General features: G+C 43.7%; 1 protein-coding gene across 1 annotated transcript in view; it reads left to right on the top strand.

The window, feature by feature from the left end:
* FBN1 (fibrillin 1) overlaps nucleotides 1-24,398 on the top strand; it is a 229,298-nt gene that overhangs the window by 40,586 nt on the left and 164,314 nt on the right. Inside the window, exons 5-10 of the mRNA XM_032232926.1 lie at nucleotides 1,308-1,505; nucleotides 5,537-5,662; nucleotides 9,314-9,439; nucleotides 20,120-20,278; nucleotides 21,942-22,088; nucleotides 23,686-23,832. Of these exons, the coding sequence (XP_032088817.1) occupies nucleotides 1,308-1,505; nucleotides 5,537-5,662; nucleotides 9,314-9,439; nucleotides 20,120-20,278; nucleotides 21,942-22,088; nucleotides 23,686-23,832 (903 nt within the window). The remainder of the gene's footprint in view (nucleotides 1-1,307; nucleotides 1,506-5,536; nucleotides 5,663-9,313; nucleotides 9,440-20,119; nucleotides 20,279-21,941; nucleotides 22,089-23,685; nucleotides 23,833-24,398) is intronic.

Here is a 24,398-nt window from a genome sequence, read left to right as displayed (position 1 = left end):
GCTCAAAGTTTCCCAAATGGGCTGCCCTATGCCAAAAACGAGAGATTTCACTCTCATGACAAATTGACCCAATGAAAGAATGGTGCTGCAACCAAATTATGGTAACTGACGGAATTCAGAAGTGTTGGATGTCGTGGTTTGGCCCCATCTGCCACGTAGCCCCAGGCTGACTCTCTTCTTGATTGTTCTGGATCCATAAGCCTTTCGAAGTAGGCCAGTTCAACAAAAAGAGACTGCAGGAAATCCAAGAATGCTGTTTTATTGCTGCAGGATATAATAACAGAATCTCAAAAGCTTCTCCCCGTCTCATTCTTATACTAAACAAAATCAAGGCAGGGTTGTTTGATTTTCTTTCTCATGCGTCCTTCCATCTTGGGACTGCCTAATCTGCCGCCTGAACCCCTCTTTAATGGTTTTTCTACAGCAGTGGTCCCCAACTTTTTCATCCCTGAAGATTGGCAGCGGTGGGCAGGAGAATGAGGGTTTGGTGGTGCACCCACCAGTTGCACAAATGGAACTTTTGCACCCTCGCCCACTGCATGTGTGGCCTAGTTCCCAATGGTCCAGAGCAGTAGTGGGATTCAATTTTTTTTACTGCCGGTTCTGTGGGCGTGGCATGGCTTGGTGGGGCATGGAAGGGGAAGGATACTGTAAAATCTCCATTCCCCTCCCCACTCCAGGGGAAGGATACTGCAAAATCCCCATTCCCTCCCCACTCCAGGGGAAGGACACTGCAAAATCCCCATTCCCTCCCGATCAGCCGGGACTCAGGAAGCCGAGACTGGGGGCGGGCCAGCCAGAGGTGGCATTTGCCGGTTTTCTGAACTACTCAAAATATCCTCTACCGGTTCTCCACAACTGGTCAGAACCTTCTGAATACCACCTCTAGCCTGGAGATTGCTACCAGTCCACAGACTGGTGGTTGGGGACTCCTGTTCTATACCGTTCCCGAGGTCAGCTGTCTCGGTGCAAAAAAGGAAAAGAAAGGAAACAGAAAGTCTGCAAAGAGAAGAGTTTCCAGCTGCCATTTCCTCATTTGCAATATGACCTATTTCTGAACTGTGATTTGCCTTTGCCCAATTTAAGAGACTTGATTTATTCACAGGCTTTGGCTACTCGCTAGCTCCAGTGTCTCCGTCTGGGATTAGCAGGACCAGATCTAAAAAAAGAGCGATGCGCCAGACTAAAGGCTGACTAATGAATATTCGAATCCCCCACCCTCTGCGTAATTCATCCCATTCATCCCTCACCCTCTGCGTAATTCATCTCAAACTCCCTACTGACGTGGTTTCCTTGTTGTAATTCAGATTACAGGACCGGCCCGTGCTTCACCTTGGTGACCAACCAGATGTGCCAGGGGCAGCTCAGCGGGATCGTGTGCACCAAAACCCTCTGCTGCGCCACAGTGGGAAGAGCTTGGGGTCACCCCTGTGAAATGTGCCCAGCCCAGCCCAGCCCTTGCCGAAGGGGATTCATCCCAAACATCCGCACAGGAGCTTGTCAAGGTAAGGTGCCTCGCAATCTTTCTTACGCGGCTCATCCTCAACCACAACAGAGCCCGACATTTTTGTTGTTAAGCAAGATGGTCGTTAAGTGAGCCTGACCCCATTTTGCAACCTTTTTGCATCAGCTGTTAAGTGAGTCACTTTAGTTGCGAAGCGAATTATGTCGTCATTCAGCGAATCCAGTGGTGGGTTGCTCTTACTGTTGGTACTACCGATACACTGCATTGTCTGTTCGTGCACGCGCCTGACTTGCGCTGTGCACACGTGCGCAATCCACCGCCCCCTGCAACAACCAGCTGATTGTTGGGGCTCACGCAGGCACCCCACACTGTGCCCATGTGCGCAATTTTCCGTTTGCTGTAAAAACAGGTATAGAGTGCGGGCAGGCAGGCGGGCCAAGAGAGCCACTGTACCGTACGCTCTACTGATACAGCTGTACCGGGCTGTACCGGCAGCAACCCACCTCGGAGCGAATCTGGCTTCCCCATTGATTTTGCTCGCCAGAAGCGGGCTGGGAAGATTACAAATGGTGATTTTACATGCAACTGTCATAGCTACATGCCAGTTGCCAAGCACCCAAATGTTCATCATGTGACCATGGGGAAAGCTGCTACAGTGATAATGTTATGTCCTCGACTTGCGACCGGCCGCAAGTCCTTGACATACGACTGACAGCCCGGCAACCAAAAGCTCGTGCCTATTGGCTAAGGTGTGCTGGGCTGGAAGCGGGCATTTCTGCTGTTCGCTATTGGTTGCCCTGTTTGACAGCTCCTGTATAAAGCTGTCAATCAGGGCATGGTGCTGAATTGTATATAGTTGTGTTTACCCTAGTTCTTGTCAAAAAATGCTGTTCCTCGTTGCCTCAGCTGTCTGTGCCTCATCTGTCCTCACAGTATTTTACAGATAAGTACGGAAATGGGTCTTACATCTCTTTTTCAGGGCTGTTGTAACTTTGCACGCTCACTATGTCAACGTTCCAAAGAAAAGGAAAACTTAGACACAGGTAGATCCCTCAAGGAACATTTATTGGATACATCCTATTGGCACAACTGGTGGAAACCAACTCTGAAAGTTCTGTGGTTTTCACCAGATTAAAAAGTAAAAAATTCCCCCTTCCCCCAAATCATCCGTCACATTGTCCAATGAAGATGCTGGCTGGTTGTTTGGTTACTCTGCTCCTCCTCCCCAGCCACCTGTTGGGATGTCCTTGGTTCTCACGGGAAAACTTTTTGTTTTGACTACAAACCCCTAGTTAGCTATTTCCACCACCCCCTCTGTCCCTCCTTGTTCCTTGTGGCAATGCTGAAGCCACAAAGATGGCTTCATCTGGGTTCACTTCAGGGTCGACACACTGAATGAATGGTTGTAAGTTGAGGACTACCTGTCTCTATTTCAAGAGGACTTCATTCAACATCCAAAGACAGTGTTACACAAAAGAAGGCACAGAAGCTGTGGTTAGATCTATTATTATTAAAAGGTATAGGCTCCCCTCGCACATATGTGCTAGCGTTCCCAATTTTAGGGGCAGCACTCATCTCCGTTTCAAAGCTGAAGAGCACCACGAAGATGCCTCTGTGGTCATGTGGCCAGCATAACTAAACGCTGAAGGTGCACAGAACACTGTTACCTTCCCACCAAAGGTGGTCCCTATTTTTCTACTTGCATTTTTTATGTGCTTTCGAACTGCTAGGTTGGCAGAAGCTGGGACAAGTAACGGAAACTCACTCCGTAAGGCGGCGCTAGGGAATCGAACCGCCAAACTGCCGATTTTTCTGATCGACAAGCTCAGCGTCTTAGCCACTGAGCCACCACATTTTATTAGGTCTACTCTTTTTTCCCCCATGTCCTCAGTTCCTGTAACAGTGGTGGGATTCAGCCAGTTCGCACCTATTCGGGAGAACCGGTTGTTGGAAGAAATCTCCTTTTGTTTTTTTCCCACTTTACAGGGCTAATCCTGTAAGGAAGGCAGGAAGGAAACATTCTGGTGTTGTTTCCAGCCTCCTTGATTGCCCTGCTTACAGAAACAGCCTCTCCGGTTCAACCCTTATTACATTGTAACAGCTAAGACGAAGCGCCCATCAACGTGAGTGACGTTGAGTTGGCCATGCCCACCCAGTCACATGAACACTGAGCCCCGCCTATCCAGCTGGTCATTAGGGCAGAGAACCGGTTGTTAAATTATTTGAATCCCACCACTGTCCTGTAGGTATGAAAGTCTTTCACCGTAAAGTTCCTACATTTCATAACTTCACTGCTGAAAACCTACTACCGTCAAAATCCCTGAGTTCTTAAGGCAAACAAAAACTTGTTGGTTATCCAAAGAGCCGAGGTGGCGCAGTGGTTAGGGTGCAGTACTGCAGGCCACTTTAGCTGACTATGATCTGCAGTTCAGCGGTTCAAATCTCACCGGCTCAAGGTCGACTCAGCCTTCCATCCTTCCGAGGTGGCGAAATGAGGACCCGGACTGTGGGGGCAAGTTGCTGACTCAATTTGCTAAAAAAATTTGTAAACCGCTTAGAGAGGGCTGAAAGCCCTATGAAGCGGTATATAAGTCTAATAAATAATAAATAATAAACAAACAACAAACAAATAAATAAATCCTGCAAACCTTCCAGGTTTTCTTTTTATGTATTCCCCCCCCCCCAAACACGCTAATAAAGCCGTTTCCCCAAACCTGGAGACAACTCTTTTAAGATTCCTGGATTTAAAAAAACAGCCTATTACACAATATGCTAATTGAAATCCATTTATGTTTGATTTTTTGAATCGCAAGATGTGCCAAGATGCCTGAAGTCTGTGTTGCCGTTGAAAGTCCTTACCCTGCTTTTTTGGCTTTCATTTCGAACACATCCAGCTGTATAAATTCCTTTATTGTCTGAACGTCTGGCAGGAAATAGGAGAAAGTTAACAGGGACAGCAGCTATGTGCTGAATTGATGTGGGCTTAATATTCTCAAGATCCTGTCTCTCTGAAGGAGGTTTTATTTTTTTTTTTGTGTGCAAACCTACCTCTAACATGTCCTTTAACGAGAGACGGTAATTTGTGGGTGCAGAAAAGGTGAAACGATGATGCAGAACATCCTACATTATTGTTGTGAACCCCAAATCTCTCTCAGGGGAATTCAAGAGCCCGTATTGTTTTAGAAAACATCAACTCTACTTTAGCACAGTGGTCTCCAACCTTGGCAACTTTAAGACCTGTGGACTTCAACTCCCAGAGCCAGCTTTGCTGGCTGAGGAACTCTGGGAGTTGAAGTCCACAAGTCTTAAAGTTGTCAAGGTTGGAGACCACTGCTTTAGCATACACGCACACACAAAAATCATTTTTGAGTGACTCTCTACAGCTGCAATAGCTCTTCAAAACTACATAAACAGCATGTATACATGCTCTCAGGAAACAAATACTGTGGGGGGTAAGATGCCCATAAAATCCCTCAGGGTTGTATTCTGTTAAGATACAGCCTGTTGTGCCTTAAAATGGCTTCTACTGTACTGCCGTAAAATGGCTTCTACTGTGCAGCGCAGTGGAGTTGTCATGGTAATGGTTTCACAGTACTCCACGAAGTGGCTCCCTCTGGTAAGAGGGAAAAATTCAACATTAGAAATTACATTTGGTCCAGACATTTCCTCCTTATAAATAAATATCTGGGCAATGCCAGGTTATCGGCTAGTCCAGGAATAAAACAGAACCCTCATTAAAATGTCAAGTGATATTCTTCATTAGAAGAACCTTTTTCTCCTCCTCGAGAAAGTATTTTATAGGGCTACACTTACCTAAAAATGGTTTGGAAGAGCTGTATCAAAATCTATGGTGCCTCATTAAAGCAGCCGTGTCATTTTTCAGAACATCCATATAAAAACATGGCCACTTATGAATCTTTGCTGGAGGGGGGAAATGCACAGCCATAATGTTAATAATTCACGAATCTGTCCCGAGGAAGAAATCCAGTGCAGGATACAGAAGCAATGAATGTGTGTTTTGTATCTTGATGGGCAAACTAATGATGGTGTTCTTTTTGTTTTGTATGATAGATGTGGACGAATGCCAAGCTATCCCTGGGATTTGTCAAGGAGGAAAGTGCATTAATGCAGTTGGATCTTTTGAGTGCAAATGCCCAGCTGGACATAAGTTTAATGAAGTGACACAGAAATGTGATGGTAAGTCTTTTGGAGCTTCCCCGTGGAAAGATAGAAACTTCACATTCAGTAGGTTTTCCTCCATCACTTGGCAAAAAAAATTAATTCATTCACGGCAAAATAAGCATTCAGATGTTTCCATTTCATGGAACTTAAAAACTGTCGTGTTTTTTTTGATTCTTAAATATGGATGTTACATTTTTACCAAGTTTTGCTGTGCTGAAATTTTGGTAGCTACTCCCACTATTTCCCAGGATTCTTGGCTTACATTAAGTAGTCTAATAGTATGGCCATCAGTGGAGCTATTTAGATGTTATCCTTGAGTGAACTGTTCATTGCAGTGAATCACAACAACACACATATAAAAAAAAAAAACCAAACCTTTTTAAAGTAGTAACACAATTTGTCCTGAATGTAATGCCTAAGATTCTGGAGATTGGCTGCCTTCGACCGTTAGGACTTATTTTTAAACGTTAACTAAAACAATCATCTTTACACAACAACTACTTTGTCATTTTTATTTTGTCTTATGTAAACCAATTTGCAAAGAATTTGATCCAGACAAATAGAGTTTTCATGCTGTCTGCCAACGATGTTGGCCAAAGGGCAGCCAAGGGGTAGGGACGTCTTAACTTCTCAAACATCACTGAACTGTTCCTTTTCGGACATCCAAAATGCAGACCCGTTGCTGGAATTTTGAACCAACGCAATCATATTTTCAGAGCAATAGTCTTGTAGAACCCAAACCAACCAAACACTGCAGCTATATTTAAGTTCTTGTAGGCTGGATAATGTAAGGAATAGCCAATTAAAATTTAAGAGGCACAGCATTTACCCAGAGAACTTCAAGTTGGAATCAATGGACGTCCTGTTTGAAAACTAGGAGTACGTTGAACAACAATCAAAAATCGTTCAGTAAGATAGTCTCTTCCCGTGTATTACCCTTCCTAAGTTGTTTAGCAGATAGAAGTGCGAATCGAGAGTCATTAGACCTTCTGAAGCAACTTTTATAAAAGTGCTCGGCGAAAACTCAAAAGGGAAACCTCAGTTCAAGGGACTTTGGTCTTAAGTGGGCGATTTTTACTTGATGTGATTACACTGCAGCAGAACAGATGTCCTTTTCTTTTGGAAGCTGCAGTTGTGAAAGTCGAACTGCAGAAACAAGGGCTAAAAAAAAACCCTGTCCACTATTAAAGGGGAAAAGATTTGAGAGAATTGCATTTTCAGTCCGTGGTTGATGGCCATGCTACCGTTTCCAACAGGAGCACATTAGACCTCTCACTTCCCAGAATGCAAAGTCCAGAATTGTGTAGCGCCATCATCTCATTGCCATTTCAAGGGTGTTCCAATTTTAACGTCAAAGATAAACGCACGATTCTTATCGATTTCAACACTCACCTTTTCCTATTCCAATGACCTCAATCCTTGGAAGAATTAATAAATCCTGGAGACTACATTGGTTTAAGCCATCTGGCTAGCTTTGGAAGATGACTAACCTTTTGGTGCAAAATACATCATTCTAAAAATTTTAGAATTAGGCGTGGCAGGATCTGTTTTATGGCTTAAGCTACAGAAAAGGCATCTGGATTAGGGATAGACAATACGATGCTCTCCATATCTTGGGTTTACTTTTTGTGAGAACATATCAAGGAGCAAGGGATTGTTGGAGTTGTGCTCTGAAATTCTAGAAGGCACCAAGTTGTTTATTCCTGCTCTGGGATCTCCCCACACATACACATCCCCAGTTCTCTGTGCCTAAATCTAGCACAAAGGAAAGGATAGTCTTTCTGAATGGTGGAGATGTGTTGAGAAGAATATCCAAATGTTGGCCATGCAGGTAGAGAATTCGTGTAGCCACAACACATCAGAAAATAGTCAAGTTGGAAGACTTTCAGCTAGAAGTCAAATGGATCAACTAGGTTGTAATGCCTGAAGTAGCCCCTGTAAATACAGTTTAGCTTCTGCCAAGAAAGACTAACATTTGAGGGCATGTTCTAAAATCCAAATTACATTTCTGTCCATTCTTAGGGGCAGCCAAAGACTAAGTGATCTTGATGGGAAGATTTACCTTTCTTGCTGGTAAATCCAAAATGTTCCAAAGAATTTGTGATGTTTACCAAAATCTTTCCCTATTAGTCACCCATTAATTTTGATTAGCAATCCTTGGTGACAAGCAACTCTTATTACATGCCCTGATTTTGGCAACCTACTAATATTTGTGAGGATAATCAGCAAAGCTGTGAGACTTTTTATGTGCTTCTGCAAAATGTCACTAAAAAGCCATTGGATATTTTCTTCCTGAATGCCATATAGGAAGGACTTTCAGCACCCAGGATGGATCACATTCCTATAAAGATTTTCAAAAATGAGAATAAAATAGTAGATTGTGGAATGTTTGATAAGGATATTGGTAAGAATTCTGAATAACAGAGACGGGAAAGTCTATAGCCGTGAATAGATTAATTTCAAGTATTTTATCTGTAGTGCTTCTGTTTACAAAAAATCTGGCTTAATTGAAAGCAAAATCTCCAGACTTCAGCATAGAGCCGAGTCTAACCCAATGTATCAATGTTTATATTAGTATTGACATTAATATAAATACCGTTGTTCTCATTTCAAGTGCTCTGCATTCATTGATGCAAAAGCTAGTAAAGCTAATGATTTTTCAAACCTTAGCAACAAAACACCAAGACTATCATGGCCATTAAAATTATGTTTGGAGGTTTAATTTGTATGTTATTTGCAGGTCCTTGAAATCTACAATGATAGATCCACCCTTTGGTTATTTCAGTCTTAGAAACAGGAGATCTATGTGTTTGTCTATCCATCCATCCATCCATCCATTCTGGTGTGATGACTGATCTTCAGTTTTTGTAGATAATTGTTAATGCAACAGGCATTACATTTTTCGGTGGTGTCTCTGTTTTCAGATAATTCAGCTAAACCTGTTTTGCATGTACACTGAGAGTTTCTGCACTGGAGATAAATGCCTTGCGTGTGTGAATGTCGACACTTGGTCAATATTTCTACTTCTACAGGGGTGGGCTTCAAAAATTTTAGCAAGGGGTTCTCTGCCTGGTTTCTGGGTGGGCGTGGCCATGGTGGGCATTCAGTCAGCCTCCTGCACCATGGCGGCGGCCGCAGGAGTTTTTGTTCTTCCAGAGCCTTTCCTCAAGCCTCCAGGAGGGTGAAAATGGCCTCCTCAGGCTCCGGAGGCTCCCTGGAGCCATTTCTGGCCTTCCTGAACTTCCAGTAGGCCCGTTTTCCACCGTCCCCAAGCATCTGTGTGCGCCCTGCACTTACCTGCATCCAAAATTGGCTGTGTGGGAACTCCTGGGAAGAGTGGGGTGGGCGTGGCCAGCCAAAAGTGGGATTTGTGGGTTCTCTGAACTGCACAGAATCTTAGCTAGAAGTTCTCTTGAACCTCTGTGTACCCCCAGCCCACCCTGTTCTACTTTTACCTCTATTATTTCTATGTGTCTATATGTCTCTCCTCTCCTCTCTTCCCCTCCCATCCTCTTCTACCCTACCCTACCTACCCTTCCTCACCTCACCCCATCCATCCTATCCTATCTTGTCCTATCCTGCCTTGTCCTGTCCCCTGTCCCCTGTCCCTTGTCCCCTATCCCCTGTCCTGTCCTATTCAAGTCATCCTTGTTTTTAAATCCATAGATATCGATGAATGCAGCACCATTCCTGGCATCTGCGAAGGGGGCGAATGTTCTAACACCATCAGCAGTTACTTTTGCAAATGTCCCTCCGGTTATGCCACAACCTCAGATGGCACCGGCTGCATTGGTGAGTAAAGAATTGCAAACATGGGTGTGGATATGGGCAAGCATGTTGGAATCCAGCTCTTTGAATCCAAGAAAGAGACACAGACATTCGCAGAAACATGACGTTCATATTTTTCAAGGCATCAAAGGATTTCCCTGAAGTTAGCTTTTGTAAAATGGTTACTCATCTGTAAATTCCTTTCTGAGAGTTTATAGGAGGGAAAACGTCTTTCTGCTTTCTCCAGAACAGATATTGGCCAATCCTGTTTGCTTTAAGGAAACAGCTCTCTTTGATTTGGGTTTGAAGTTGTGTTTCAAAACTCCATGTCTCGAGACCCCGTACTCATTTCCCACTACTTCTAAGTTCAAGCAGCACATGTAATTAATTAAAAAGCATCCCCCCAAAAAGAATCAAACAGTTTCCTATCAATCCAACATCTGATATACATTTGGGCATCTTTCTTGGATTTTTCAAGAAATGACCACACAATTTGGTCATTCACAATAGGATCCTTAGTCATAATTAATATTCTCCTGCTAAGGAACATGGCTAAAATACTTTTTAAAACTATTTTCATTTCAGCTAGCATTTCCTGATAGATATGTGCATTAAAAAAAGTCAGTGGCAAGAGGGAGCTGCATACTGTATGTCTACAAGAATGCAATTTAGCTTGATTTTGCCTGTGATGTACTGGAAATACAGATATAATATGATAAGGGGAAAAAAAGTAATCGGAGATTGAGGGCAAAAAGTAAAGAACCACTCTTTTTGTTAAAAGAGAAATGAAGGAGGGAGGAAGGAAGGGAAAGGAAGAGAGAAATAGGAAGGAAGGAAAGAGAGAGAGAAAGCAAGAAAGGAAGGTAGAAGAAAGAAAGAGAAAGGAAGGAAGAATGAAGAAAGAAGAGGAAGGAAGGAAGAGAGCAAAGGAAGGAAGAAGAAAGAGGAAGGAAGGAAGGAACGAAGGAGGAAAGGAAAAAAGTGGAAGGAAGGAAGAAGGAGGAAAGAAAGAAAAAGAAAGAAAGAAAAAGAAAGGTTAGAAGAATGCAGCCCTTATGGCTCTTTTTTCTTTCTTTTGTTAAGTCTGGACAATTTCTGTGTGTTCCTGTTTGAAATACAATACCTTTTCCAAATGCAGGTTTTTACATATCTCTTCATGTCAGAAGGGGTCACTTGAGGGGAAAATGCAGAACAAAACTGACATGGACTAGGACCAATCGTATAAAGCTTACTTTTTCCTTAGAAATCTGGAACACATTTATTTGGGAGGTGATTCATTCTGGATGCCTTTCTAAAAAGGTTTAGGGTAGTATTTGATGTCTACTGTAGTTTGGACCTCACAAGAGTACGGTATAATGCATTTTCCATGCTAATTACCCAAAATGTTACACGTACAACAACAACAAATCTTTTGCTCTATATAGAGTAACAAATACATTTATGTTTACTTATTCTTGAAGTGTCAGCACTTGGAAGTCTAGACAATACATCTTGTTGGCAACTTGTGATATGATACTAATCACAGCTTCAATCATCCCATCTCACCTTTTTCAATTAACACCATGCCGATATTCTTGGAGAATGTCAGCTAGGAGGCTTTATAATTTTTTTTAAACTTCTTATTAATGCACATTCTCTCTTTTATTAATTGAAGAATGCTTGCAGGAACTGGGCATGGCTAGTCTAGTGAAGAGAAGGACCAGGGGAGACATGAGAGCAGTCTTCCAATATTTGAGGGGCTTCCATAGAGAGGAGGGGGTCAAGCTATTTTCCAAAGCACCTGAAAGCCAGCCAAGGAATAATGGATGGAAACTGACCAAGGAGAGATTCAATCTAGAAATAAAGAGAAATTTTCTGACAGTGAGAACGATCAACCAATAGAAGTTGTGGGAGCTTCATCATTGGAAGCTTTCAAAAAGTGAGTGGACTGCCATTTGTCAGAAATGGTGTAGGGTTCTCCTGCTTGGGAAGAGGGTTGGACTAGATGACCTACAAGGTCCCTTCCAACTCTGTTAGCCCAGTAAACAGCCCTAGCATGCTGCTTGCACATAGTAAGAGCAGTCACCCTTATAAAGAGTTTGTGAACCCTGCTATTTAAATATAGGCTTGAATGCATTTAGGACCATATTCCTGTTTTATATGAGAGCACAGCTAGCCCAAACTATCAGGAACTAAAATCGATCCTTGACCTAAAGACTCATCTAATCTCGGAATTCCTAAAACGTGGGAAGGAATGTGCCCCAGCCTTGTGGATGAACTTGCAAAGAATGTTTGGAGATATTCTCTGTCCTGGTTTAGCAGCTTTTTTGGGGGACAAATGACCTTTCTCAAGCCACGTCTTCGGTGTCAGTGCAAAGTGCATTTCTTGTAGAATTCAAGCTTAGCTCATTTCTCGCGACAGCTGGAGGACTCAAGTATTTTAATGTAAGAGCTGGATATTACAGTAAGGACAAGAAACTAGTGAAAGTGTTACATATTCCAGACCCCGAGCCATTCATCATTTCAGCAACGTTTTTCAAGACAAAACATGCTTACCCTCGGCCCATTCCCCGCAGCTAGCATCTTCTACATTTGCAGTATTTCAAAGATGCTAGCCAAAAGCCACAGAACTGGGCACCGAAACCTGTCTGATCAGTCGCGCTAATGTGTTCAACAATCCTTCCCCCCTCCACTCCACTCTTTTTCCTTTTTGCCGTTTTCTATGCCTCTAATTCAGCTGTAAAGCTCTTTGGCCCCTTCTCGGGTTTGATTTCAAAACAGCCCTTTTCCGTTTCCTGTTCCACATCAACCCATATTCTCAACCGAAACATCTCCCCCCCCAAAAAGGTTTCTGATACAACTGGGATGGAAGCCACTTGTTCTTGCAGGAATGGGAGGTGTTCTTCAGAAACAGCTCCATCCCGGAGCAAGTCGGACTGGAAAAAGGGTTGTATCTGAGACAGACAGTAGATTTTTAAGGCAGGAGATAGGAACAAATCCTGCTGTGAGGGTAATTCAAGATGAAAAAAGAGCATTCCGCTCAGAGTTAAAATCTCAGTTCACTGGTCTTCTTCACCCCTGTGCTTAGTCAGTGTTTACTTCCCGCTTCTGCTGCCCTAGTTTGCTTGTCTTTCACTTCTTCCCCTGATTCTTCTCTCTCTCCCTTCCACTCCATTTTAGTTGGAACGATCACCAAATCCATAGGTTGAAATTGGATTTCGCTCCACCTCCTGTAAAAAGGCTTCCAATTACAGCTATCCCCCACTTACAACACTCTTCATTAGGGAACCATTCAAAGCTATGACGGCACTGGAAAAAAGTGACTTATGACCATTTTTCACATCTTACGACCGCTGCAGCAGCTCGTGGTCACACGATCAAAAGTTGGTTACGCTGGGCAACTGGTTCATACTTATGACGGTTGCAATGTTCCCGGAGTCATGGGATCCTCTTCTGGCAAGGAACTTACGACCGGCAAATCCATGGGGAAGCCAGATTCACTTAACAACCGGGTTCCTACCTTTATCAGCTGTGGGGATTCACATAACAACTGAATGAGAAAGGTCATAGAGCGGGACACTTAATAAATGTCTCACTTAACAACAGAAATGTTGGGCTCAACTACGGTCGGAGGTCAAGGACTATACTGCACAGGTGAATTTTTAAGAGCAATTTTGAGAATACTGATTTAGAATAGAATAGAGTTGGGAGGGACCTTAGAGGTCTTCTAGTCCAACCCCCTCCTTAGGCAGGAAACCTACACCACTTCAGACAAATGGATATCCAACATCTTCTTAAAAACTTCCAGTGTTGGAGCATTTACAATTTCTGGTGGCAATTGTTCCACTGATGAATTGTTCTGTCAGGAAATTTCTCCTTAGTTCTAGGTTGCTTCTCTCCTTGATTAGTTTCCACCCATTGCTTCTTCTCCTGACCTCTGGTGCTTTGGAGAATAGCTTGACTCCCTCTTCTTTGTGGCAGCCCCTGAGATATTGAAGGCTGCTATCAAGTCTCCCCTAGTCCTTCTTTTCATTAACTAGACATACCCTGTTCCTGCATTGCTCTTGCTGGCTTGTCACCTGTAGCATTTGATGATGGATGATGATGTTATCCATAAAGTCATCTCTTGCTCTTTGCGATTCTATGGGCCTAATCTCTCCACATCTTCCAACTTCTTACACTACTTCTTTGAGTTGATCGATGGTCTGGCTGGTGTCGGCTTTGATAGTGTCCAGCCACCATGTTCTTTGTGGCTGGTTTCCTTTTACTGCTAACTGTTCCAAACATAATGGCTTCCTCCAGTAAATTCCTCCGCATGACATGAGCAAAGAAACTGAGTTCCGGTTTCAGGATTTTTGCCTTCCGGTCAGTGGTGGTTTCAAAAATGTTTGAACCTACTCTGTGGGTGTTGTGGCTTCCTTTGTGGGAGTGGCTTGCTGCCATGTGACTGGATGGGAGTGGCTTGCCGCCCATGTGACCGGATACGAAGATGCCGACAACACTTGTCAGAACCACCTTAAATTACCTCACACACAGCACTGGCATGCATGAGAATAGGATGTAAACTTGTTTCTTAAAAGGCACCTTTGGTTTGTGTTAAAACAAGAGCCAAGGTGGTGCAGTGGTTAGGGTGCAGTACTGCAGGCCACTTCAGCTGACTGCTATCTGCAGTTCAGCAGTTCTAATCTCACGGCTCAAGGTTGACTCAGCCTTCCCATCCTTCCGAGGGGGGTGAAATGAGGACCCAGACTGTGGGGGGCAATATGCTGACTCTGTAAACCGCTTAGAGAGGCTGAAAGCCCTATGAAGCGGTATAATCTAACTGCTATTGCTATTGCTAACTTCAACACCCGCAATGTTCTGATTGCACCACAAACGCAGTAGTCCAGCCTTACCTTTCACAGAAGTACTGAGTTTTATAAATAGGAGCATGATAGTGTAGAATAATCATATCCAAGGACCAGTGTGGGTTCAAAACTTTTTGGAACCTCTTCTGTAGGGTGCTGGCCTGCTTCCCGGGTCCACTGGAGGAACATCTTCTAACCGGTTGGGTAGATTTGACGAACCGGTTCTACCGAATAGCTGCGAATTGGTAGGAACCCACCTCTGCTTCCGGTGACTTGTCCCCTCTTATGTATCATTTTAATGTTGACTTTTGCGGGCAGCTGTGGGTTGATGGACAGGATTAAATGAAAACTTACTTGACTGGGTACAAGGACTAGAGTTTTCTTGATCTATAGCTTTAGGTGAAAGGTGAACAGCACATAATCTAATCCTTCCTCGAATTAAACATTCCAGAGCCAGTCATATTTACTACCAGTCCATGTCATTTAGAGTTTCGCCGGAACTTGTTCTGGTCATTGTTTTTTTTTAAGTTTAAGCGTTTTACTCAAAATAGGTGCTTTTTATAAAGACGGCTAAAGAGACGTTCGCAAAGTGTGGAAGTTTGATGGATAGAATATTCCGAAGTGTGAAAAAATATAAAAATCATTTTGGATGGAAAATTGAGATGGGCAGATGAATTCCCCGTTTTTTCTTTCCTAAGTGCAGTCATGCGTTTCATGTAAAATAGCCCTTTCTTGCTGCCTTCCATGACAGTCTCATGTCTGGTTTGCAGATAACGTCGTAATTTATTGCATAGCTTTGAATAATAATATGAATTGAGCAACATTCCCCTTGTGTGCTTTTTGCTCCATGAAATCTACTTTAAACGTCTCTTTACACACACACAGAAACACACACAGAGATAGAAAGATGTACCACGCCTACAGATACTGCTCCTAAGGTTAAAAAAGTTTTGTTGCCCCATTCATACCTAAACCCTAAACTTTAGTATCCAGAGATATAATGCATTTAGGGGAATGTCTGCCTACCCTATATTTATGTGGTAGACCCACCAACGCAATTTCATTTGAGTGACTGGCTATTTATTGGGGACGCTTGTGGTTGTAAGTTGGGTTTGACTACCTGTGTTGTTAGTTGTGAAGGTAGTGTCCAACCATCGCGACTCCATGGACAATGTTCCTCCAGGCCTTCCTGTCCTCTGCCATCCCTGGAGTCCATTTAAGCGCACGCCGACTGCTTCGGTGACTCCATCCAGCCACCTCATTCTCTGCCGTCCCCTTCTTCTTTGCCTCTCCATCATTCCACAGCATGAGGCTCTTCTCCAGGGAGTCCTTTCCTTCTCATTAGGTGGCCAAAGTATTTGAGTTTCATCTTCGGGATCCATCCTTCTAAAGAGCAGTCAGGTGATCTCCTCTAGGACTCACAGGAGTCTTCTCCAGCACCATAGTTCAAAGGTCCAATTCTTTGGCACTACCTGTACTCTGTGCCATATGCTAAAGAGTTGCATAAATAAGCTGAAATGCTTGGGTAGGCATAGTCAAACAATAAAAATGTCTCTAGATTGTGAGAAGTATGTTACATTAATTCCGGAACTGATGCATCAAAGTAAGATACGAAACTAAAACCCAAATTTTGAATCTGCAGGGATTCCATATAGCTTGGTTCCAGGTCAGAAACCTCTGTTACCTGGATTTGAGAATAAATCAAGAATTGTTTGCCCCCCAAATTTGCCATCTGCAGCATTTAATATAGGGATTCAGTGGCTCAGTGCTAAGATGCTGAGCTTGTCGATCAGAAATGTTGGCAGTTCGGCGGTTCGAATCCCTAGCACCGCATAATGGAGTGAGCTCCTGTGACTCGTCCCAGCTTCTGCCAACCTAGCAGTTCAAAAGCACGTAAAACTGCAAGTAGAAAAATAGGAACCACCTTTGATGGGAAGGTAACAAGGTTCTGTGTGCCTTCAGCGTTTAGTCATGTCGGTCACATGACCATGGAGACGTCTTCGGACAGCGCTGGCTCTTTGTCTTTGAAACAGAGATGAACACTGCCCTCTAGAGTTGGGAACAACTAACACATATATGCGAGGGGAATCTTTACCTTTACCTTTATCACATAGTATAGGCAGTTTTCTCAAATCTGACATTTTGGCCCTATTTCCCGGAAGGAAAATCACTTGGTTTGACACATGCTTTTCCAGAATGATGAACACAAAGCACTGCAGATTTTTCTTCTAGAAAATATATATAAATAAAAATCCCAGTCTGGGTGTTCATATCCTGCTGTCTCTTACACTTCCAGGAATCCCTCGGTCTTCCGGCTTAAATTTTTGGTAACAGCGGCTTGCCAGAATTGGCTTCGGTATCTGTCTTCCAATTTTTTTTTTTTTTTTTGAAACTTCAGTATCTTTCTTCCGATTTTTTTTTTAAAGAAAAACTCACAGATTTCTTCCAGCTATAGGAGTATGAAAAAAAGATTGTATCTTGAAAGACGAGAAGGGCCAGCTTTGATGCTTTCTGTGTGACTGTTTTGTGACTCGCTTTTTAAAGGTTTTCCAAATTGGGTCCTTTGGGTTTCGTATCTGTCTTCTCCTGCAGTCTGTGTTTTGTCTTGAGAGGGATATTAGAAGGAGGACAATCCTTTCTGGATGCAGAAAATGCTGCTCATAACACAAGGAGGGCTGGCAGTTGCTTGTCCCAGAATGCTTAATTTAATTCATTATTCATTCGCTTCCTTTCTTCCCATTAATACAATACAATACAATAGCAGAGTTGGAAGGTACCTTGGAGGTCTTCTAGTCCAAACCCCTGCCTAGGAAGGAAACCCTATATCATTTCAGACAAATGAAAGCCCTTCATGGTATTGGACCTGGGTACTTGAGAGACCGCCTGCTGCCAATTACCTCCACTAGACCAATCAGATCCCACAGACTAGGCCTCCTCTGAATTCCATCCGCCGGCCAATGTCGACTGGCGACTACCTGGAGGAGAGCCTTCTCTGTGGCTGCTCCGACCCTCTGGAACGAACTCCCGTGGAGATTCGAACCCTCACCACCCTCCAAGCCTTCCGCATAGCCCTTAAAACCTGGCTGTTCCGACAGGCCTGGGGCTAAAGCTTCGTCGCCCCCTTTCGAATGGTATGATTGTGCGTTTTTTAACTATGTACTGTTCTGTATTGTCGTTAAACTGTCTGTATACCCCCTTTCCCTTCTTTGAGTTGTGAGCCGCCCTGAGTCCCCTTAGGGAAAAGGGCGGAATACAAGTGAAATAAAACTCGACTCGAAACTCGAAATGGCTATCTAACATCTTCTTAAAAACTTCCAGTGTTGGGGCATTCACAACGTCTGGAGACAAGCTGTTCCACTGATTAATTGTTCTCTAACTGTCAGGAAATTTCTCCTCAGTTCTAAGTGGCTTCTCCCTTGATTAGTTTCCACCCATTGCTTCTTGTTCTGCCCTCAGGTGCTTTGGAGAATAGCTTGACTCCCTCTTCTTTGTGGCAATCCCTGAAATATTGGAACACTGCTATCATTTCTTCTATCATTGTAATTCTTCTTGCTGTATTTTATATTTATGCTCGGCTCTTAACCGCAGTTGAGCCCAAAATCGCTGTGCTTAAGCGAGACAGCTGTTAAGCGAATTTCGCCCCAGTTTACGACCTTTCTTGCCACAGTGTTAAGTGAATCACACCCATTGTTAAGTGAGTAACTGAATTTGGCTTCCCCACTGGCTTTGCTTGTCACAAGGTCACAAAAGGGGATCTTATGACCCCGGGACACAGCAACTGTCATAAATATGAGCCAGTTGTTTAGCATCCAAAATTTTGATCATGTGATCACAGAGATGCTACAATGGTCGTAAGGGTGAAAAATGGTCATAAGTCACTTTTTTTCAGCGCCATTGTAACTTTGAACCAGAGGTGGGTTCATACCAGTTCGGACCGGTTCAACCGAGTAGGTAGTAACTCACCCTGCCACGCACCCGAACTGGTTCTCTTGGTGGCGCTGTAGGGGCCGCCATCTTGTTTCTTGCTTCTGCGCATGTGCACATAGCGCATCCCTAAGCAAACCGGCAGTAGCAGAGCTGGAATCCACCCCTGCTTTGAATGGTCACTAAGTAAAACGTTGTTAAATTGGGACTATCTGTATTCTTTTTCACGAATATCCCAGGTATGCTTTCAACGTAGAACTGGTCCAATGCTCTACGTATAACTCTCTTTTCCTTTAATTTTAAATTAATCTGACTTGAAATTCCTGGGGAGATTTTCAGGCAAAAGTTCTATAAAGCCATTGACCTGCATCAGTTATTAAAATTAATAGGGAATCCATAGTTCTTCCTTTTGCCTTTCCTGGTGGTGTGGTGGTTCTTCTTCTGCTTCTTCTTTTTCTTTTTTTTTTTCTTCTTTTCTTCTTCTTCTCTTCTCTTCTTCTTCTTCTTTCTCTTCTTCTTCTTCTTCTTCTTCTTCTTCTTCTCCTCCTCCTCCTCCTCCTCCTCCTCCTCCTTCTCCTTCTTCCTTCTCCTCCTCCACCACCTCCTCCTTCTCCTTCTCCTCCTCCTTCTCCTCCTCCTTCTCCTCCTCCTCCTCCTCCTCCTCCTCCTCCTTCTCCTTCTCCTCCTCCTCCACCCACCACCACCTCCTCCTCCTCCTCCTTCCACAAAACCCACTAAGGAGAGAGTAGAGCCTAACCGTATAATCTATTTTGATTGGTGGGCATAGGAACATTTTCTGAAGGAACCAGTGTAAAACCTTACGGCAGTAAATCATAGCCAATGAGGTTTATCTGAGTTGCAATTATTGCAAATTGAGGCTAACCAAGGCCCAACCAAATTTTTGAGCGGCATTTATGGAAGAGTAGGACAGAATCCGGAAATTTTTTTGCACGAGTTGGGGAAATGAGATTTTTCTTCCACTTTTCCTTCAACCTTCTGCTTCTTCCCTTTAATAACAATACAGAGTATTGTGGAAAGGAAATTTTGGTCTTACATAAGCAGGAGATCCATTACCAATAAGATTGGCTCCTTCAGGTGATGACATGGGTGTTTGACCTGAAGGCCAGACACGGAATAATAGATGGAAACTGAACAAAGAGAGATTCAATGTAGAAATAAGGAGAAATTTTCTGACAGGGAAAGCAATCAACCAACGGAATAGAAGTTGCCTTCGGAGGTTGTGGGAGCTTCATCACTGGAAGCTTTCAAGAAGGGACTGCCATTTGTCAGAAAGGGTGTAGAGTCCTCTGCTTGGGCAGGGGGTTGGACTAGATGACCTACAAGATCCCTTCCAACTCTGTTAATCTGATCTATCTAAGATGATCAAAGGCCTAAAGGCTAAAACATATGATGAACGGTTGCAGGAACTGGGCATGGCTAGTCTAGTGAAGACAAGGACCAGGGGAGACAGGAGAGCAGTCTTCCAATATTTGAGGGGCTGCCATAGAGAGGAGGGGGGTCAAGCTATTTTCCAAAGCACCCAAAGGCCAGACAAGAAATAATGGATGGAAACTGAACAAAGAGAAATTCAACCTAGAAATAAGTAGAAATTTCCTGACAGTGAGAACAATCAACCAACGGAATAGAAGTTGCCTTCGGAAGTTGTGGGAGCTTCATCACTGGAGGCCTTCAAGAAGAGACTGGACTGCCATCTGTCAAAAATGGTGTAGGGTCTCCTGCTTGGGCGGGGGCGGTGGGGGACTAGATGACCTACAAGGTCCCTTCCAACTCTGTTAATTTGGGATATAATTTGTATCAAGGTGTGAAGAGACTCCTGGGTGTGAGGGGAGATTCTCCATTGAATGGGACAGATGTATAAGGGAAGAAATACTCTTTATCTCTTTATTTTTCAAGAATTGAAGGATGTTGTGTCCATTTTTTTTCTCTGGAATAGATGTTCGCCCGGGATATTGCTTTACTTCTCTCACCAACGGCCGTTGCAACAATCAACGCCAGCAAGTGCTCACCAAAACCCAGTGCTGTTGTGACACAGGACGATGCTGGTCTCCAGGAGCTACCACAGCCCCAGAGATGTGCCCCATTCGTGCTACTGGTATGGAACTCGTGACGTGCCATTTAAACTTATAAAACCAGGCGTTATTCTTTGAAGGGCGGGGGTTCTGCTGTAGGGAAATGCAAAGTCCTAACAATGACTTAAGCTAAGACATCTCTACAGTCCAGAGATGAGGAAACACAATTCTCCAGGGAGAATGGGTTGATTTTCATTGCAAGGGAGACCCATTCTTTCATGCGTTGTGACCACTTTTGGGCTTATGGCGGCTCTCTCGTGAATCAGACAACGTTATTAAGTTAATTTCTGATTTACTGTTGGTTTCCTACAATAACGGGCTTCTCCTCTCATTCAAACACTCGATCAAAGGTAAGAAGGCTAGAAATGAGTACATTTCCCCAACGGAGAGACATTTTGGTCTACTGGTTGAGGCACCAGGCTAGAAAATGGGAGAATAAGAATTCTAGTCCCCACCTTGGGCATGAAAGCCAGCCGGGTGACTTTGGGCCAATCACCAGGAGACTGTGAATTCCAGTCCCATCCTTAGGCCTGAAAGCCAGCTGGGTGACTTTGGGCCAATCACCAGGATACTGTGAATTCTAGTCCTGCCTTAGGCCTGAAAGCTGGCTGGGTGACTTTGGGTCAATCACCAGGAGACTGTGAGTTCTAGTCCTGCCTTAGGCCTAAAAGCCAGCCGGGTGACTTTGGGCCAATCACCAGGAGACTGTGAATTCTAGTCCTGCCTTAGGCCTGAAAGCTGGCTGGGTGACTTTGGGTCAATCACCAGGAGACTGTGAGTTCTAGTCCCGCCTTAGGCCTGAAAGCCAGCTGGGTGACTTTGGGCTAATCACCAGGAGACTGTGAGTTCCAGTCCCGCCTTAGGCCTGAAAGCCGGCTGGGTGACTTTGGGCCAATCACCAGGAGACTGTGAGTTCTAGTCCCATCCTTAGGCCTGAAAGCCAGCTGGGTGACTTTGGGCTAATCACCAGGAGACTGTGAGTTCTAGTCCCACCTTAGGCCTGAAAGCCAGCTGGGTGACTTTGGGCCAATCACCAGGAGACTGTGAATTCTAGTTCCATCCTTAGGCCTGAAAGCCAGCTGGGTGACTTTGGGTCAATCACCAGGAGACTGTGAGTTCTAGTCCCGCCTTAGGCCTGAAAGCTGGCTGGGTGACTTTGGGCCAATTACCAGGAGACTGTGAATTCTAGTCCCGCCTTAGGCCTGAAAGCTGGCTGGATGACTTTGGGCCAGTCCTTCTCTCTCTCTTAGCCCAACCCACCTCACAAATTTGTTGAAAATAGGAGGAGGAAGGAATATTAGGGAAGTTTGCTGCCTTGAGTTATTTATGAAAATAGTAATAAAGGCAGGATAAAAATAAATAATAAAAAAGACTCTTTAGCAACAGAAATATTCAAGCCCAGCTGGACGCAAACATGGCAGATGGTTTTCGTTTAGAGCATATTCATAACTCAGCCAATGTGTTTAACGGTGAATATTAGTCTCTAATTGGCTATAATCCAGGAGTGCCCAGCCATGGCACTCTGTGGACTTCAATTCCCAGCATTCCCCACCCAGCACGGCCAGCTGGGGAATTCTGGGAGTTGGAGTTCACAGATCTTATAGTTGTCAAGGTTGGACACCCTTACTATCAATATAAAGCAATGGTTGGTCATTCTTGGATGAATAATTCTGTGTTTTCTTTCAGACGAGTTCCGCAAATTATGTATATATGGCAGTTTGCCAGGAACGATACCAGACATCGTACCAAGACCATTCCCTGATTTTCCAGTTGACCCCTACCAACCACGACCATTCCCACCAGACAGAGTTCCTCCTTCTCGGAGACCCCCACGTAAGACTCAATTTAAATAATTCCTTTTCTCCTGGTTTAAGCCTTTCTTTCATCTTGTTTGCGCTCTTGTCAAACTTGAACATGAGGCGCTACTTAACAAAATGAAATTCAAGGGTGAAAAAAAGGGAAGGTCTTACATTTAGGCAAGAAAAACAAAATGCACAGGTACAGTATAGGTGGTACCTTGCTCAACTGTAGGAACTGTGAGAGGGGCTCACTTTAACTCACTTAAATAGGAGCCAGCCGTGTGCAGCAGCTGCCAAAAAAGCCAACACAGTTCTAGGCTGCATAAACAGAGGGAGAGAATCAAGATCCCGTGAAGGGTTAATACCACTTTATAAGGCCTTGGGAAGGCCACACTTGGAATACTGCATCCAGTTTTGGTCGCCACAATGTAAAAAAGATGTGGAGACTCTAAAAAGAGTGCAGAGAAGAGCAACAAAGATGATTAGGGGACTGGAGGCTAAAACATATGAGGAATGGTTGCAGGAACTGGGTATGTCTAGTTTAATGAAAAGAAGGACTAGGAGAGACATGATAGCAGTCTTCCAGTATCTCAGGGGTTGCCACAAAGAAAAGGGATTATCCATTTGTCTGAAGGGGTGTAGGGTTTCCTGCCTAAGCAGCGGGTTGGACTAGAAGACCTTCAAGGTCCCTTCCAACTCTGTTATTCTATTCTACTCTAAAATTGGCCCTTTCCCAGTTTCTTTGCCATTGGTGACTTTATGTAAAGCAACCAATGTACCAACAAAAGAGAATATTTGGTAGCTCAGGCTTGAAATGAGGGCTCCTTGGTGCTCTCTGAACTTGGCTGTTTTCATGCAGACTTTTCGTCACCCAAATTAGGTAACATCATCAGTGCTAGTAAGGAGTGGGGTTTGCTCTCAGTTTATATTCTCACGGCTTGCCCATCAGCGTTGACAGACCAACACTTGACATCCTTGAAGTTCTCTGAGCTTGGCTGTTTTCTTGCAGATGTTTCATTACCCAAGTAGGTAGCATCACAGCACTGATGATGTTAGCTAGTTGGGTAATGAAAAGTCTGCAAGAAAACATCCAAGCTCAAAGAGAAAACAATGTTTCAGGCTACCCAGGTAATTGTAGACGCTAATCATTTTGTACATTTCACTTTTTAATTACGTTGGATAGAACTTGGAGATGTTTTGAAACTTTCTTCTCTTCCCTTTCTAGTCTTCTGGGCTAGAAGGTGATGTTTGTTAAGAAATCAAATGTAATTTGTTGAAAATTGGATTAGGGCGAAAGTGTTTCAGAAGATACTGGGTGGGTTTGAAAGAGTTTCTTTTTCCCAGACTGCAAATCTAGGTTATTTATCAGAAAATCAGCTTAGTTCCAAAGTGGGTAGATTTGCAAATAAACCCTTCCTCGTGAAATGATAGTAAGAACTTGGTTTTAAAAGGAAAAAGAAGTAACTGTTAGTTAGATTGAGAACTGCTATTTGCAATAACAATATGTTTATCAATGATGGACACAATCTCACTGCAATTGCTCGAATATATTTCACAGGTGTTTTTTTTTTTAAAAAAATGTATCAAATGCATCCAATATTGAACTTAGATTTTTTTTTTCCAAATTTCAGATATTGCCACCGTTAATTTCACTCAAGCCAACTTATGCCAGGTATATCAAAATCTTTGCATTAATGGACGCTGCATCCCAACTCCTGGAAGTTACCGCTGTGAATGCAAGAAAGGGTTTGAATTGGACATTAGAGGCGAATGCATAGGTATGTCCATCCATCAGATTTATGGCTTGTTCCTTCCCTTCTTTCACTTTTCAGCTGCGTATTTGGTGCTGTCCCAGAAATGTAGTTACATAACATATGACCACATCTGTGCTCCCTGATTGGGCAGTGGGGTACTCTGCCCGGGAAATTGATTTATTACTGGGCACTCACTGAATCGCCATCGGCACTACCAGAAGCAGCTTTGCACCAGCAGCATGGGTTAGAGGAATTAATGTCTTTTCACACTACGTGATGGGACAGATCATGGAAAGTCAGAAGAATCTTAACACTGAACTGTAAGTTTTGCTATTAAGGGTGCCTGATAATAAACGTCATCTGAAAGATATTCCTAAGCGTGGAGTTAACTGGCTGCCCGAGCAGAACCTCATTGCCCGGGGCAGAACAGTATTCCTTTTCTGAAACGAGCAGAATATGCACTATGCTTTACTCAGTAGCCTTTGAGACCATGCGGCGAACTTGTCAGGAGTAGATTCCATTCTGAGTCAAAAGGCAACTAGACTTGAAGACGTTTCTCTTCTCATCCAAGAATCTTCTTCAGCTCTGAT

The sequence above is a fragment of the Thamnophis elegans genome, chromosome 16, assembly GCF_009769535.1.
Source record: "Thamnophis elegans isolate rThaEle1 chromosome 16, rThaEle1.pri, whole genome shotgun sequence".
In the NCBI taxonomy this organism is placed as follows: domain Eukaryota; kingdom Metazoa; phylum Chordata; class Lepidosauria; order Squamata; family Colubridae; genus Thamnophis; species Thamnophis elegans.
This window is presented reverse-complemented; position numbering and strand designations above follow the sequence as displayed.